This window comes from Gracilinanus agilis, chromosome 1 (assembly GCF_016433145.1).
Source record: "Gracilinanus agilis isolate LMUSP501 chromosome 1, AgileGrace, whole genome shotgun sequence".
In the NCBI taxonomy this organism is placed as follows: domain Eukaryota; kingdom Metazoa; phylum Chordata; class Mammalia; order Didelphimorphia; family Didelphidae; genus Gracilinanus; species Gracilinanus agilis.
The window spans coordinates 714,602,165-714,618,117 of NC_058130.1; the positions used below are offsets into that span (position 1 = coordinate 714,602,165).

At 35.8% G+C, this 15,953-nt stretch overlaps 1 protein-coding gene across 6 annotated transcripts in view; it reads right to left on the reverse strand.

Moving 5' to 3' along the window:
• Nucleotides 1-15,953, reverse strand: part of SAFB (scaffold attachment factor B) — a 37,839-nt gene that overhangs the window by 11,310 nt on the left and 10,576 nt on the right. For all 6 annotated transcript variants that reach the window (XM_044670840.1, XM_044670831.1, XM_044670858.1 and 3 more), the window contains 12 exons: nt 15,879-15,906; nt 14,405-14,912; nt 13,932-13,981; nt 12,696-12,796; nt 10,759-10,908; nt 10,561-10,643; nt 7,937-8,064; nt 7,684-7,772; nt 4,764-4,870; nt 2,568-2,858; nt 876-1,013; nt 346-388 (listed from right to left, as the gene is read on the reverse strand). In XM_044670840.1, coding sequence (XP_044526775.1) covers nt 346-388; nt 876-1,013; nt 2,568-2,858; nt 4,764-4,870; nt 7,684-7,772; nt 7,937-8,064; nt 10,561-10,643; nt 10,759-10,908; nt 12,696-12,796; nt 13,932-13,981; nt 14,405-14,912; nt 15,879-15,906 — 1,716 coding nt within the window. The remainder of the gene's footprint in view (nt 1-345; nt 389-875; nt 1,014-2,567; nt 2,859-4,763; nt 4,871-7,683; nt 7,773-7,936; nt 8,065-10,560; nt 10,644-10,758; nt 10,909-12,695; nt 12,797-13,931; nt 13,982-14,404; nt 14,913-15,878; nt 15,907-15,953) is intronic.

The following is a 15,953-nucleotide window of genomic DNA, read 5'->3' on the forward strand; positions in this document are numbered from 1 at the left end:
GGTCAAGTGACTTGCCCAGGGTCACACAGCTGGGAAGTGTCTGAGGCCGGATTTGAACCTAGGACCTCCTGTCTCTAGGCCTGACTCTCAATCCACTGAGCTACCCAGCTGCACCCCCTGGACGGACATTTTAAAAGTACTTCAGATGAAACCCCTGCTAACGTGCAGACACTGGAAATACTTCACCAAAGAAATGAATGGGAAATTGATTTTTTAAAGCAAATATGGCAAAAATAAATAAGTTTCCCTTCTTTCTGAAAACGCCCTTTATTAATTTTTTCTCCAAGTACCCAGTAGAGGCAGAGAAGAAAAAGAATGAATTTCATTAAGTTCCATTCAACTCACCTGTCCATCTCTGTCTCCCATCATTGACCTTGAACTTTCTCTCCTGGGGAAAAAAGCAGTTAACAAAAGTATGCATTTGGGACCCAAACAAAGAAAACAATTATTTTCATCTACAAATTTCACTGTAATTTATTGACTTGGAAAAAATAGGACGAACTCATATACATATTTTCAGAATGAATGCTACAATCCAATATGAATGGAAGGCGGTAAAACATAATCTATACCCAAATTACAGCATTTATGATTGTTTAGAAAAGCCCACAAATAAAGCACAATTTGATTTTACTTTTATTTATGAATGGATTTCTATATATCATCTAAAAAAAAAAAAAAGAGAGATGAGAAAAGAAAGGTTCACATCATTTTTAAATTTTCTCAGTAAATCTACTCCTATCTATCACTATCTGGCTCTAAGAAGTGTTTTCCTTGGGTATATTTTCCATCTTTTTATTTATATTTGTATTATCAGACAAAAAAAATTATATGACTTCACTTTTATCACAGTTCAGAGCTTGCAAAATACCAACCTGTCTACTGAATGATCCTGGTACCGGCCACGATCTCTATGGTCAAAATCATGGAAACGATCTTGGCGGCTAAATTCAGAATGGTATCTGTCATCTAGTGCTGCCCTCTTTCCTTCTGGCCAATAGGAATCATCCCGCCTTGAAGGAAAAGCAAAGGTTTCTTTAGTTTAGTGGAAGAAGAGAAAAAAAGAACAAACCTATTTTTTTTTTCAATCTAAATCTCATTGATTATGTCTATTAACATGCTGAAGGAACTACATTTCCAAACTACCACTTGCTGCTATCACTGAATAGATTTAAGTGATAGACTTGGCAAAGATACGTGTATATATATGAATTTTATTGAGGTGGTGCAGAGGATAGAGTGCTGGCCTAGAGTTAGGAGGACCCGAGTTCAAATCTAGCCTTAGACACTGGGCAAGTTGCTTAACTCTTTTGCTTCAGTTCCTCATCTATAAAATGGGCTGGAGAAGCAAACAGCAAACCCACTCTGGTAACCTTGCCAAGAAAACCCCAAATAGTATCATTAAATCAGCTACAACTGAACAACTATTTCACCTACATAGCACTCTTTTATGCATGTGTATTTTTATTTTTTAGCAGAAAGAACATTTGCCCCAATTTGAAATAATTTAATTAACTATTTTTATCCATTATTCCTTTTATCTACAACCAAAAAGGAGTTAACATATTTTATCTTTAAGGAACATTAAATCTTGTTTGATAGAGGAATGAGAATAGTTTTATTTCAATATGCCACAGTAGTAGAAAAGAAGTTTGGACCTTTAAAAGCAGGAGAGTTGCTTGGCAACAATATTGAGTAATTTTTATATGTTAACAGTGAAAGTCTCATTAAGAAAAAATAACCTTTAGACTATTATTGATAATAGAGAGGACCACATCAATACTGTCGCTCCTTTTTTATAGAAATAAAACTATAACTGACTTTAATAATTTTTATAGATTTCTAAATATGGTATAACATAGTGGACAGAAATGCCAAAAAGACTTGCAAGTCCTGCCTATGTCACATAATGATTGTGTGACCTTTCAAGATTCTAGAAAATTTTAAGAAGGCACAAAGAGAGGTACTAACCTGTGTCAGTAGAGGGAGTTCCCTCAGCTAGAAAGTCTCTATATTAATGAAATCATAGGTACAGTGCCTATTCCCAAATCAAAATTTCTGGTGTTGGTTGAATAGTGGGGCATAATTAATACTTCATCACTTAAAATCCCCAACACCCCCATTCTAAGCATTCCCTCATAAGAATTAAGTGATTTTAATCTTTGGTACTGCTTCCCCCAATATGTTCATATTAATAAGCATAAATGTATGGTTCGAATTATGAAAGATCAAGACTTAATCTATTTGGTGGAGCCACAGATTAGAAATTTACCAATTCAGGGTGGTAATTTACACTTCTTGTATGGTCCAGAGTTTTTGATCTGGCACTCCTTATTGAGACAGTTAGGTGGCATAGTAAATAGTACCTTAGACTTGAAGACAGGAAGATTTATTAGCTATTATTATTTTAACTGATATTACATGACCATGACCATTTTCCCAAAGCAATATGGAAATCTCCTAAAGGTCATCTAACATTTTACACATAACACAACTGTGCTGTTAGTTGAAGAGATAAGGAATGTTTCTGAATTCACTTAGTTTCTCAAAAATAAAATTCTATTTACCTGCCATCCACATCATAAGGGCGTCTGATTGCAGGTCGTCTTCCTTGTTCATAACGAAGTGCCTGCTGTCGGCGGAGTTCTTCCCTCTCTCTATGAATTCGCTCTTGTTCTCTGCGTCTCTCATACTCTATATGCATTCTCTCCCTCTCCAGTCGCTCTCTTTCCATTCGTTCTCTTTCTAGACGCTGTCTTTGAACAGCAAGTCTCTCACGAGCTATTTCTAGGCGTTCTCTTTCTTCTCGCTCCTGTAAGGCTTGAATTCGTTCCTCTCTCTCACTCCACTCACATGCTCTGAGTTAAAATAAAGAGATAATTTCTCTCAAATTCTAATGAGACACTCTAATATACCAGGCTGGCATGATTATATGGGTCACTAAAATAGAATGTTATAGATCATTAAAGCTAGAAGCTAAAAGACCAAATGTGAACCTCTAATGTTAATTTTTAAAAATGTGTACATACCAGAAACCAAATCTGCCATTTACTAATGTAAGAATCAGTTGAGGAGACAAAGATGGATAATGTAGCATTAGTACAAAAAGCAATGGATTGAGGAGTAGCTGGATGGTTCAGTGGACTGAAAGCCAGACCTTAAGTTGGGAGGACCTGTATTCAAATCTAGTATCAGACATTTCCTAAACTGTGACACTGGGCACTAAAACGCCAAATGCTTGTCCCTTACCATTCTTCTGCTTTAGAATTGATATTTAGTATCAATTCCAAGATAGATAGTAAAGATTTTACGCACACAAATATAAACACAAGCATAAGCATGCATGCAGAAATCCAGGAATGAGGAGAGGAGAGAAGCAAGATAGAGATTCTGTAAAAGGACTAGAGACTATGTAAACAAAGTAGAAAACATGCCTAGCACGGCAACAACATAGTAACTTCAAATTAGCTAACAATCTGACTTAATTCCATCATTCAAAAGAACCAATGGATTCTGGGTATGATCTGGATCCAGAGGGCAGAATCAGAAACAATACATAGAACTCGTGAAGAGGCCAATTTAGGTGTGATGTCAGGAAAAACTTCAATTAAAAACTAAATTAGCTAGCCACCAATGTCCTTTCCTACTCTTAAATTTGAAATATTAAATGGTCTTTTGGAGCATTTTAAAGAACTAGAATGCATCTGAAGTATTTTTTAAATTATGAGGTTTCATAAAAATGCAAAAGTACAATTTATTGTGCTAATGGCTACTGAGATTGGTTATAATATTTAACGTGCTCTATTGTTCATAAATAAGTTTTTAGTTTAGTAAAAAGGCACAGTACAAAATCTTTGAAGAAAGAAAATCCCTGTTAAATCTGTGGTTCTTTAAATTAGAAACAAATGAGTATGGATGAGTTGAAGAATGGCTGAACAAACTATGGCACAGGAATACAATGCAATGTTATTGTCTCAAGAAACAAAATACGAGAAATTCAGAGAAATATAGAAAGGCTTGTATGAACTGAGAATTCATAAGGCCTATACATAGTTAAATAAAAACACTAAAATAAGGCTGAGGTAAGAGTAGTTTTAATGTCCAATCCTAGCATCAAGAATTAGATAGAGGGGGCAGCTGGGTAGCTCAGTGGATTGAGAGTCAGGCCTGGAGACGGGAGGTCCTAGGTTCAAATTTGGCCTCAGACACTTCCCAGCTGTGTGACCCTGGGCAAGTCACTTGACCCCCATTATCTACCCTTACCAACTCTTCTGCCTTGGAGCCAATACACAGTATTGACTCCAAGATGGAAGGTAAGGGTTTAAAAAAAAAAAAAAAAAAGAATTAGATAGACAATATTTTCCTCCTCTTGAGAGGTGGGGGACTAAGAACAGGGTATATTGACCCTAAATCCTAGTTATGGTATTGGTTGGTTTTGCCTATTATAAGGGAGGATTCAATGGAGAGGTGGTAGGTGAGCTATTATTTGGAAGTAATAGATACTGAAACAAAAGGCATCAATAAAACATTTTAAATATCTGGGGGCTCCTAATGCCTTTGTGACTGGCAAGTAACAACTTTTTTAGGCCCCAATTTCCTTACATATGTAATATGATGGTGAAGAACTAGGTGATTTATAGTTATTTTCAGCTATAAATACTGATTCTATATTTAGAACTGCCAAACTCTAAACAAACTGGTAATTATGTATAACATAATGGCAAATCAGAAAAGGCAATCAATATTTCTGACTGTTAACTTACCTCCGAGACTCTGAATCTCTCATCTTTCGCTGGTCTCTAGACTTATCAAATGACACAACAGACCGTTTTTCTCTACTGGCAGATTTGCGATCTTGGCTCTTTGAGATCTGAGTTAAAAAAAAAAAGTGGATTATAAAATTTTAAGTGGAAAAGAGACTGAGGAAGCAAATGGTCAGATGGAAAACTTTTAATACCACATTGGCATCTAAATACTAAAAGAATCAGAAGGCGCCTTCTGGGGTTAGATAAATACTTAAATTTAGAAATTGGGAGAGGATAAAGAAAAGTATTATAAGATGGAAAGGATAGGAGGGATTAACATCTCTAAAGACTGTAATCTTTTAAGCAACTAAGATTAAAAAACAAAACAAACAAAAAAAACCCTTACCTTCCATCTTGGAGTCAATACTGTGTATTGTCTCCAAGGCAGAAGAATGGTAAGGGTAGGCAATGGGGGTCAAGTGACTTCCCCAGGGTCACACAGCTGGGAAGTGTCTGAGGCCAGACTTGAGCCTAGGACTTCCCCTCTCTAGGTCTGGCTCAAGCAATTAGATTTTTATTAAACTTTTATTATCAATGGCTTGAATGTCAATAGAGATGGTCAACTTATTCAATCTGTGGATGACAGAAAAATGGGAAAAAGAGCATTGGATAATAGAAATGGGATCTAAAAAGATCCAAAGTCTAGAGATTTTCATAGAAGCTACTAAGACGAAATTTAATTTGAATAAATGTAATGTATTCCAGCTGTATTAAAAAAAAATCAAAACACAACCAAAACCTTCATAAATGGATAGTATATAACACCCAAAATTCTCCAATCTGCAAACAAGACCACTGAGGCAACAGATAGGTATTAAAGGAACCTGTCCCCTTCAACAAAAAGGATTTCAGACATTCCTCATGATCTGAGAGCCCCTCTTTGCTCCAGCGTACATGTTACAGTCTATAAGACCACCAGATTAGTGGAGTAGAAAACATACAATTCAATTGGTGGATCATACAGGCAGAACTAAGCTTGTCTGCTACCAGCTTATATCACTGGTAATAAGGCAGGTTACAGAGGGTTGAGGCAGGTCAAGACATAAAGAGAAAGGCCCTTTCCAAAGAGTTGAGAAGGTCAAGATTTACCCAGTTGGCCAATTGGGGGAAGTGACTAAAGACCAAGGGGTTCCTAAAATAACCAGGGACTTTTTATTGAACCTTATGACACCTGTTGTTATGGAGAACTTAAGATGACTATAACTAGAGTATAGATGGATAGGGCTAGGGTGGAGACTCTTTAGCTGTGGTCAGGCAGGATATGTCCTAAAGTAGTGATGGGCAACCTTTTGGGCTTGGTGTGTCAAAATCCACCAAAAAACCGAACATAACTTGGGTGGTGTGTCACTTTGAGAAAAAAACCATAATTTCACTATATTTGTAGTTTAAATAACAAAAATGTATAATTGTAATATACAACTGTATTTAAAAAACCAAAATAGGTAAATTAATATAGGTAGAATTATCATCGATAGTGCACAGAGTGTCTACATTACACTACAGCAAATGTCTCATCCTCGGCATGCGGCCCCATGTCATAGAAAATGGCTAAGCGTGTCAGTCCTGCCATCACTGTCCTAATGAATTCTATAGTCTAACATAAAGAGAAACTATTGAACTATTTAACCCAGTGATGGGCAAACTACGGCCTGCAGGTCAGATGCACCCCCCTGAAATGTTCTATCAGGCCGCACAACATTATTCCTAGTCTGACTAATACAATGAGTAGGATACAATACAATGAAACTTCGAAAGAGTTGCCTTAGAAACAGTCTGACAGACGAGCATTTCCTTTCCTTTGGCCCCCTCTTTAAAAAGTTTGCCCATCACTGATTTAACCTGATCTAATTACTTCTAATTATATTATATACATCATGATTAGTTGATTATTTTTAACTCACTAAAAGTATATTAATGTTTGTTAAAAGAAATAATCACTACTCCTATGGCACCACATTAAACTAAATACTAACTGAAACTTAACATAGGAATAAAATAATTGATTTAGGATGGGCAGGGGTCTACTCAAATAGAGTAGGGGTCTAACAATTTCTCACAGGAGAAAGAGAATACAAAAGCTTGAAGATGCAATGAGTTGGCAGTGTGATATATGTTTTAAAAAAATCTCATATTAAATACTTTAGACTCTATTAATAATACCATAATATTCAGATTTAAAGAAGTGATGGTTTTGCCACATGTACCATGCTCTAGTTACCACACCTGGAGTATTGTGCTGTCAGTAGCACATCTGAGCAGGGACATACAAGTTATATAGATTTCTATTCAACATCAATGAAAACAAGGTTGCCTCATGGGTTCAGTGTCCACATCATCAGCAATCAAAATAGAGATTTAATGGTCACTTTTTGAGACTGTAGTGTTCATAATACAAGTACAAGTTGGGATGGATGACAACTGAAGTCCCAATTAACTGTACATTTATGTATGATTCTATGAACCAACAAAGTATTTATTATGTGGTCAGCACTATGGAAGAATAGAAAGCATAAGGTGCTGTTCCCACTTTCAAGGAGTTTTTTTTGGTGTGAAAAGCATCAGAAAGAATATGAAGTTTCAACTTGTACGCCTAACATGATATTCTATCAAATAAGAGTTTAGTAGATAAATCTTCAGTTTTACTTAGCTTTTCAAAATACCCGCTTAAGATAAATACAAATGCCAAATAATGCAGCATAGTAATGTGATAATATGGCATCTGAATTTTTAAAAGTATAAGGTATAATGATAGAACAATGAATTGGGGCAAAATGGAATTTAAGAAAAAACCTGACATTTTCTCTTAAAAAAAAAAAAAAAAAAAAAAAAAGCTCAACAGGATGAAAATTCAGTCTGTCCAATTCTTAAATATACTTACTCCCTCTTTTCCTCCACTTGTTTTTACACTGATAACAGGTTCTCCTTTGGATTTGTCCATTACTACAGTCCTTTCTGTACCTCGACTTCCTATATGAAACAGAGTAAGAAAATAAGAAAATACAAGATGAATGCAGCATGACCTTATGGTGGTAAAATATATCTCAAAGTATGTGTGTAAGCAACTAACCAAAGACAACCAATCTGATAGGAAGAGAATAATACTAAAGTTATTCTATTATTAGTTAGTGTACCTGACTTAGTAGCTCTAGCTCGATCAGATCCAGGTTTCTGTTCATCTTTATCCTTCTCATCGCTTCCATCTTCTTTTCTAGTGTCATCTTTTTTGTCTGTTTTATCATCTCTTTTTATGTTGGTAGATCTAGGAATAATATCACAGCCCCCAACCCACAAAGAATACCTATTAGATTAAGTAACGAATCATAATTTGGATGTTCTAATATTTGGTATAAGACTAACAATTACTGTATTTTTTCTTTTCTCACTCTACTAGCAATGTGTCCTTTTAAGTAACTTGGGAGAGGCCCCAAGAACAGCTCAAATTCAACTTGTTCAAAATTAAGCTTATTATTTGCTTTCCCCCAATCAATTAATCAACAAACATTTACTAAATACTTACGATTTGCCAGGTACCCAATCTTCCATGTTTGAAACCTTGTTCTTCCTTCTGATGTATCCTCCATGTCTAATCAGTTATTAAATCCAGTTGATTCTACCTCCACCACCACTTTCCCTCCACCTCATCCTTCTCTATTCTCATATCAACAACCTTAGAATGTGATTCTGACATAAATCACTATATATTCTAAGAGGTTCTTAAAAGGTCTTTATTGTTCTACTCTCTTCCCTTCCAAGACAGCCTGGATATCATTCTCAGGCATATTTTCCTTATGCATAGGCATGGACATGCCACTATTCAAAAATCTTCAATGGTTTTCCAGTATCTAATGCAGGGGTCGGCAACCTTTTTGGCAGTGAGAGCCATAAACGCCACATTTTTTAAAATGTAATTTCGTGAGAGCCGTACAGTGCTCACAGTGCGGCTCCTGTAACAGCGCCTGAAAAAAAAATTGACTTTATGGCTCCTGCAGAAAGAGCCATACGTTGTCGATCCCTGATCTAATGAATAAAATGTAATCTCATGTGCTCAAGAACCTCACCTCCCCAACATTAACCCCTACATTTCCAGCATGACATATCACTACTCTATACTTTCTATACTCCCAGATCAATTGGCTACATTTGATGAATGAACATTCCTAGCACTTCCCCTCTGCTATCTTCATAATGTCCCCCCCCCACCCCAAAACCTTACTTTCCTTCTTAGACTCAATTCTGTGTATTGGCTCCAAGGCAGAAGAGTGGTAAGGGTAGGCAATGGGGGTCAAGTGACTTGCCCAGAGCCACACAGCTGGGAAGCATCTGAGACCAAATCTGAACCTAGGACCTCCTGTCTCTAGGCCTGGCTCTCAAACTACTGAGCTATCCAGCTGCCCCCAGGTACTCATTTTCTTGAGAGGCAGTGTGGTATCGTAGAGAGTACACTGGACTTAGAAATCAGGAGTGACTTGAAATCTAATTTTGCTAGATCATCTGTAGCATAATTAACTTTTGGATACGCCTCAAGGCTATCTGACACTTTATATACTCTCTTGTTGACCTCAATAATGCCTATGGATTTAATTATCATCTCTACAAAGTTGATTCCTGGATCTATGTATCCAGTTTAAGTTTCTCTGCTGCACTGCAGATCTGTATCTCCAACTATTGGACATTTCAAAACGGCTGTCTCTTAGGCCCCTTAAGCTCACCACATCACTATCTTCTCTTCTAAAGCTACTCCTCTTCTGAATTTATTATTCAGAATTTATTTCTGTTGAGTCACCCAGGTTTACAATGTAGGAGTTATCCTCAAATAGCTACTTCTCCATCAATCACGAAGTTTATTCAGTTGCAAAATTCATCTCAAGCATCTGGTCCCTTCTCTCCTGTCACATGGCAACTACCTTAGCTCAAGTTCAGGTCATCACCTCTTATCTGGACAATTAGTGCAAAACTTAAGTCTCCTTCCTTTAAGACTCCACTATCCCTGGGGATTTAAAGTCCTTTCACTTGGCTTCAATTTAGTCTCATTATTCATTAATCCCTTTCACATATTTTGTAGTCCAACCAAACTTTTTTTGCCCCTTCTCTCACACATGATACTCTAAATCCTATCTCTTAGCTTCCCCCCGACTGTCCCTCATGTTTGGAATGTACTCCCTATTCCATTCTGCTTAAGAAAATTCTTCACTTCTTTTCTTTCAAAGCTCAGCTCAAATGTCATCTTCTACATGGAGCCAATTCTTGAACTCTCTAGCTACAACCCGAACCCTCCACCAATTACCTTATATTTTATGAATGTTAATATAGGTACGTCTTTCCCTCTGTAAACCGTAAGTTCCTTGAAGATAGTACCTAGCAATACCTGATATATAGTAGGTATTTAATAAATGTTTGTTGAGTTAATGACCAGGCGAATAATTTTTCCTAATTCAATTTCCTTATTTGTAAAATAAAATAAAATTTGAAAAATGTGGGTAAAGGGCTTTATAAATTTTAGTCTATAAAAAGTCAGTAATTATTGCTATTTATCCATCTTTTAAAACCTAATTCAAATGCTACCTTCTCCCTATGACCGTCTCCCTGTTATACCTTAAATAGCTGTGTTTTGTACTTTTCTTGTATGTTGTGAATTGTTTTGGATTACAGAATTGTGTTAGTATTAGGCTGAAAGGACCAGGAAGGGACTAAGATTCACCAAAAGGATTTAATAAATAAATTATGTTTTCAGTTTTTAAAAAGTTAAAACAAATACCTGTCACTGTTAGTTGATTTCTCTCTCTTTCCATCACTTTCTCTTTTATCTGAAGTTTTTTTCCCAGCAGGCTCATTTTTTGTCTGAAATCATATTGATTTAAAAAAAATTAAAATCACAGGAACAATACAAGTTTACATGAACTAATTTTTCTTTAGTAATTGGTCATATCATAACAATGGGCAGTTTAGAATTTACTTTTTCTACTGAGATCATTTTCCCATGAAGTTCCGTCTTGTGAAGATGGTTAATACATTTGGTTGCTTCCTCAGATGTGGACATTGTGACAAAACCATAACATCGAGCCCCAGGACTTCGAGCATTAGTGACTACCTTGGCACCAACAACCTTTAAGGAAAGAGAACACACATTAGGCATCTCTGTGTTATGTCAGCTACAAAATGTTACTTACAAGGAAGGGAAAAAGTAATGCTGGCAAAAGGATAATAATGGAGACTGGAAACTCCAATGCTCATTTTAACAGTTAGATGAACCAATCCTATGATCTTCCACCCCCCTTCCTTGGATAGTTTAATTACAGAACAATTAACTTTTATTAAGAGTTGCTGGTAGATGATAGAAATGAGACTAAACTCAAATGCCACTGAACCAAACATGCAGGGTGGCAATTTAAGGCAGACAACAAATATTTTATTGCCATTATTATTTGTACAGATGTCATTTACTTTTTTGACTCTACTGTAACATATATAAAGATTCATAATTTTATTAATGTTAAGTGTTCCTTCTACTGAAGCAGTACTAAAATCACTTGACCTTAGTAGACAGTCTCAAGGATGGCCCCAAAAAACCCAGTTACCCAGTGGATAAATTTCCAAGCAACAAACTTTGATGTACTCACTTAGCTATTCTGGCCAGCAGACAAAAGACAAGAATGTCTACGCCTATAATGTGAAACCATTCACACTTGGCAGGACCCATCAAAGTGTGCATTCTGATGTAGCTTATCTATGCCATGATGAGGTAGCCAGAATGAAGTAGTAGTGGAGGTCTCACCACTAATCATCATTAATGGCTAATGTTAAGGAAGAGGATGAACCTTTCCCAAAGTCAGAAAGAACTGATGTGGAGTAATGGAAAAGAATATTGGGTTGGGGGTCCAAGTGAATGCCGAAATTCTTTTTTGAAGTTGTAAGCAAATGACTGTTACAAAAAGAATAGAAAACCCATTATGTATCAATCCATGATTCTGAATATACACAGTTTACAGCTGCAATCAAGTAACAAGAGAGCATAATGACACATTTTGAATGTTTAATTTTAATTGTACTTCAAATTAGGGGTAAGGCAAAAATAGAGTTCACAAAAATATTTACACACTCAAGCTCAAATTTTCTCATTTTATTGTTCATTTGTCAATGGTGAGGTTTTTTTGCCAGAACATATTATTTAGTCATCAGCATAATCTAGAGATGATTCAAAATTTTTAAAACAACTTCCTAATAAGGCCCTGCTCTCTCTCTACCCTGTAAAAACACCAGGATTAAAGTTGTTCCCTTTGTTCTTTACTAAAGAACTTGTTTTCAAAGGGGAAAGGATAAATTTTCTTACAAAAAAGACATGTTTATCTAGCTAAGATCAATAAGGATACTTTGCTTAAAATTTCCATTTTCAAAGTCTCACTTCTTACACTCTTTTACTAAATGAAAACAAACCCCAATAAAACATGAATATGAATTAAGTGATTAACATACCAGAACTTACATACCAAACAAGGACTTTAAAAAATCTTGAGGCTTTATACATACCCACTCCAATGACATTCTCATTGCTTAAAATTAGAACTGCTGCCAGAGTATATACCTTATCTCATTATACAAGAGTCAAATCTTACTGCAGCCACAAAATGTTATTACCCAGCTTAATGCCCCATCCACTTGGTCCAGCTCAATGACTTCTGACAGTTTAAAAACATCATATGCATGAGTGCTCTAAGGATGAAGATTTGCCACCACAAGATTATAAAAATATATACAGCATAGACACCCTCCCCCCAACTACTTTGAAAAGTCTAATACTTAATTTGATATATAAATTCTGGGATGTTTAACAAAAATTGGTGTAATTTCTTATTAGTTATACTCCATACAACTTATAAATCCTTTAAATCTTACCTTTCCATATTTGCTGAAAAGATTCTTCAAATCTATGGCTCTGGTAGTAGAAGAAAGTCCACTAACCCAAAAGTTTCTACCACAACTGCTAGTGGTATGACCTGGTTTGAAAAAAAGTTTCAGCCAACGATTAATGTTTAGGAGAATGCAAAGGAATTAATTATGACTAGAAATTGTTATTGGAGTTGTAAGGAAAGAAGTATTCTGTTATCATTAAAACTCATCTTTCCCAAGTCAATGAGTAGATGACACAACATTAATATCCAAGTTCTCCAGAAAGTCATTCCCTTTTCCTTTTTAGTGTATTCCTTTATCTTGAAGTTGTTTTGTTCAAATAACCCCATTAACCAGTGATTATAGCCAATAGCTACTTTTCAATTAAAGTCACTATGGTGGAATAGGTGTGCTTAATCCAAACATCAGATAATCCAGAACTATTTTATACTAGAATTTTTTCCAATGTGTGGCACATTTAGCTTTTTAATTATGGATTTTAAAAAGTCTATCAAAATTCCTTTGCATTTACATAGAATAGGCAGGAAAGTGATCTATAAGTATATAAAATCCAAAATGGAGCTTAATTGTCTCCTGACAACTAATAGCTAAGATATTTTAACTCTGAGGTAAAGGATGTCTTGACTCCACAGGAAATAAAACTTCCAAAGAGTCAAATTTAGACTCGATATAAAGGTTTCTGATTTTTTAATTGAATGGGTTGCCCTTATAGGGAAGTGGATTGCTCAACACTGGAGATCTTTAAGCAGTGGCAAGATAATTATTTCTCAGGTACAGGAGGATTCTTGTTTAGGTAAAAGTTAGATTAGAAAGCCCCTGAGATACTAAAATAATAAAGACTTAAGATTCAAAACCTGGCTCTTTTACTTTCTATTTTCCTGGGCAAGCACAGCTTCACGGTGTTTTACATTCCTAATCTATCAAATGATGGGATTAAGCCATCACCTCTCAACTCTCTTAGGCCTATTCTAAATTATATGATCCTATAAAAACGACCTCTTCCAAGTCATTTAACCCCTTTGGACAGGAGTTTTCTCACCTGGGGTATTCACTAAAATAAATGACAATATCAAATAGGTTCATTTCTTCCCTAATGAGAAAATTAGAAATCTGTGTAATAATGAACTGGTTTATTATGGGGTACAAGTAAATTCTACAACCACTATTGAAATTAAAGAGAACATTTAAGGGACTACAGAATCCCATAATCTGGCACTATACCTTTTTCATCTTTGGACACTCTTTTGGTATCTGAATCCTCTTCAACAGAGCTAGAGACAAAAGTTAATGTTACATAAGTAAGGAAAAAGCATACAGAAAACTAACTAAAAAAGTATTATATGTGCTAAAGTTGCATACCTACCAGAAATTTAGTTTTGAAATAAAAGAAAGATACCTGGCAAACTTGCATTGGAAATCTGACCCAAGAAATAAGTTGTCAGACTCTTAGGAGTAAATTAATTGTTGCATTAAGCTAACTAGAAAGGATTATAGAAAACAACCATAGTAGGTTGAGAAAAGGAAAAAAAAATTATAAAATGTTTTAAATACACAAAGAAACCAATCAGATTTTCTATAAATAAGTTACAATTTCATCAGTCTGGCTGGCCAATTGAAGAAAACAGCTTATGAGTGTCATTAAATGACCAATGAAAAAAAGATAGCATCTGGTCTAGAACTGAGAAAAAACAAACCTCATTTTCTGATCACCGCCCTCATTGGTAGAGGACTCTTTAGTAGCAGATGAGTCTTCATTATAAGCTTCATCTTCACTTTTCTTAATGTCTTCTTTGCTATCTTTGGTTTCGGGGCTTGAGGCTTTCTCTGGTGTTTCCTGGGCTTCCTCGCTAGAAGCTTCCGCATTTTCTGATGCTTTGCTACTCTGATCATTTAGATTCTCTACCACTACAGTGTCAGAGTCCATTTTCTCTTCGTCTACTTTCTGCTCGCTTTTCTCCCTTTTCACTATGTCTAAGTGCTTTTCTGCCTTCTTGGCAATAGCTTGTGTTGACTCGCTGTCCACATCTAATGCATCCTCCTCTGGATGAGCGGTGTCAAAATTGTCCTCTTCCTCTGCAAGCTTTTTGTTTGGCCCCACGCTACTTGCATCCTGTGAAAATGGCTGCTCCAGGTCGGAACCTTCTTCTTTTAGTGGGTCAGACTTACAAGTTTCCCCCAAAATGTCGAGTATTTTCTCATTTTCTATGGATTTAACAGGAATAGAATGGCACAAGGTTTAATTACCAGGGAAATAAAGCAATCACAAATGCGGAACTGGCACGGCTGCCACACTAACACGAAGAGAACTGCTAGCTACACAGAGATTGGAAAACCCTGATGTACACAAACTTACACTGTTTAACACTACCTGCATTCCAACAGTCTAGTATATTAAGAAAGTGTCAACCTAGAGGGAAGTGAAAAGGATCCCATAGATTAACCCCTAAAAACCTTCTGGCTGTTTCTTGAGTCTTCATTATGTTGCTGTATATATACGGCTCTTCAAAATTTAGCTTCCAAGTCCAACGTGTATAACTGAATGTACCATCATTCACTGACAGCTCAATTTCGAAATTTCTTTTGAATTTCTTTTAACAGAACAGTCCAATATGAAAACCAGAAACTCTTCCAACGGTGCAGGAGTATTATTTGCAGTCCAGAAAGTGAACAGTATTTGTTTTGACATTTCATGAAGAAAATCTTTCCTCTTCTGGAATCCAGTTACTTCTTACGATTTTAAATTTAGTTCCCCATAAACAGCTTTAAACTGCCTGACTGCTTTACTCAAAAACTACCAAATAAAGATATTGCACAATATCACAAGATCTGTTTTGGTGTGCAGAACTATCGCCTTTTAAGAGTAAGGCAAACTCATTTTATTTACATCTAATTAATGTTTATTAAAATGAATGAGATCATCCATTTTCCATATATGGTTGTATAAAATGATGAATATTCCACTTTCACAGATCTGGTGATATGACTGGGTTTCCAATCTCTATGATCCTGGTATGACTGGGATTGTCCACCATCAGAACATGAATAGCACAGTAAGGTAATTACTAGGAAATAATAATATTAATAATAACAATTAAGGATTTAAAATGGAATAGGTGGAAAATTGGAATGGTTTCAAACCCTTGCCTCTGGTTTCTGATTTAACAGTACCTGGCTCCAAGGATGGATCTTCAATCTCCTGTAACATAAAAGAAAAAAAAAAAGAAATTGCCAAACGAATGAAAC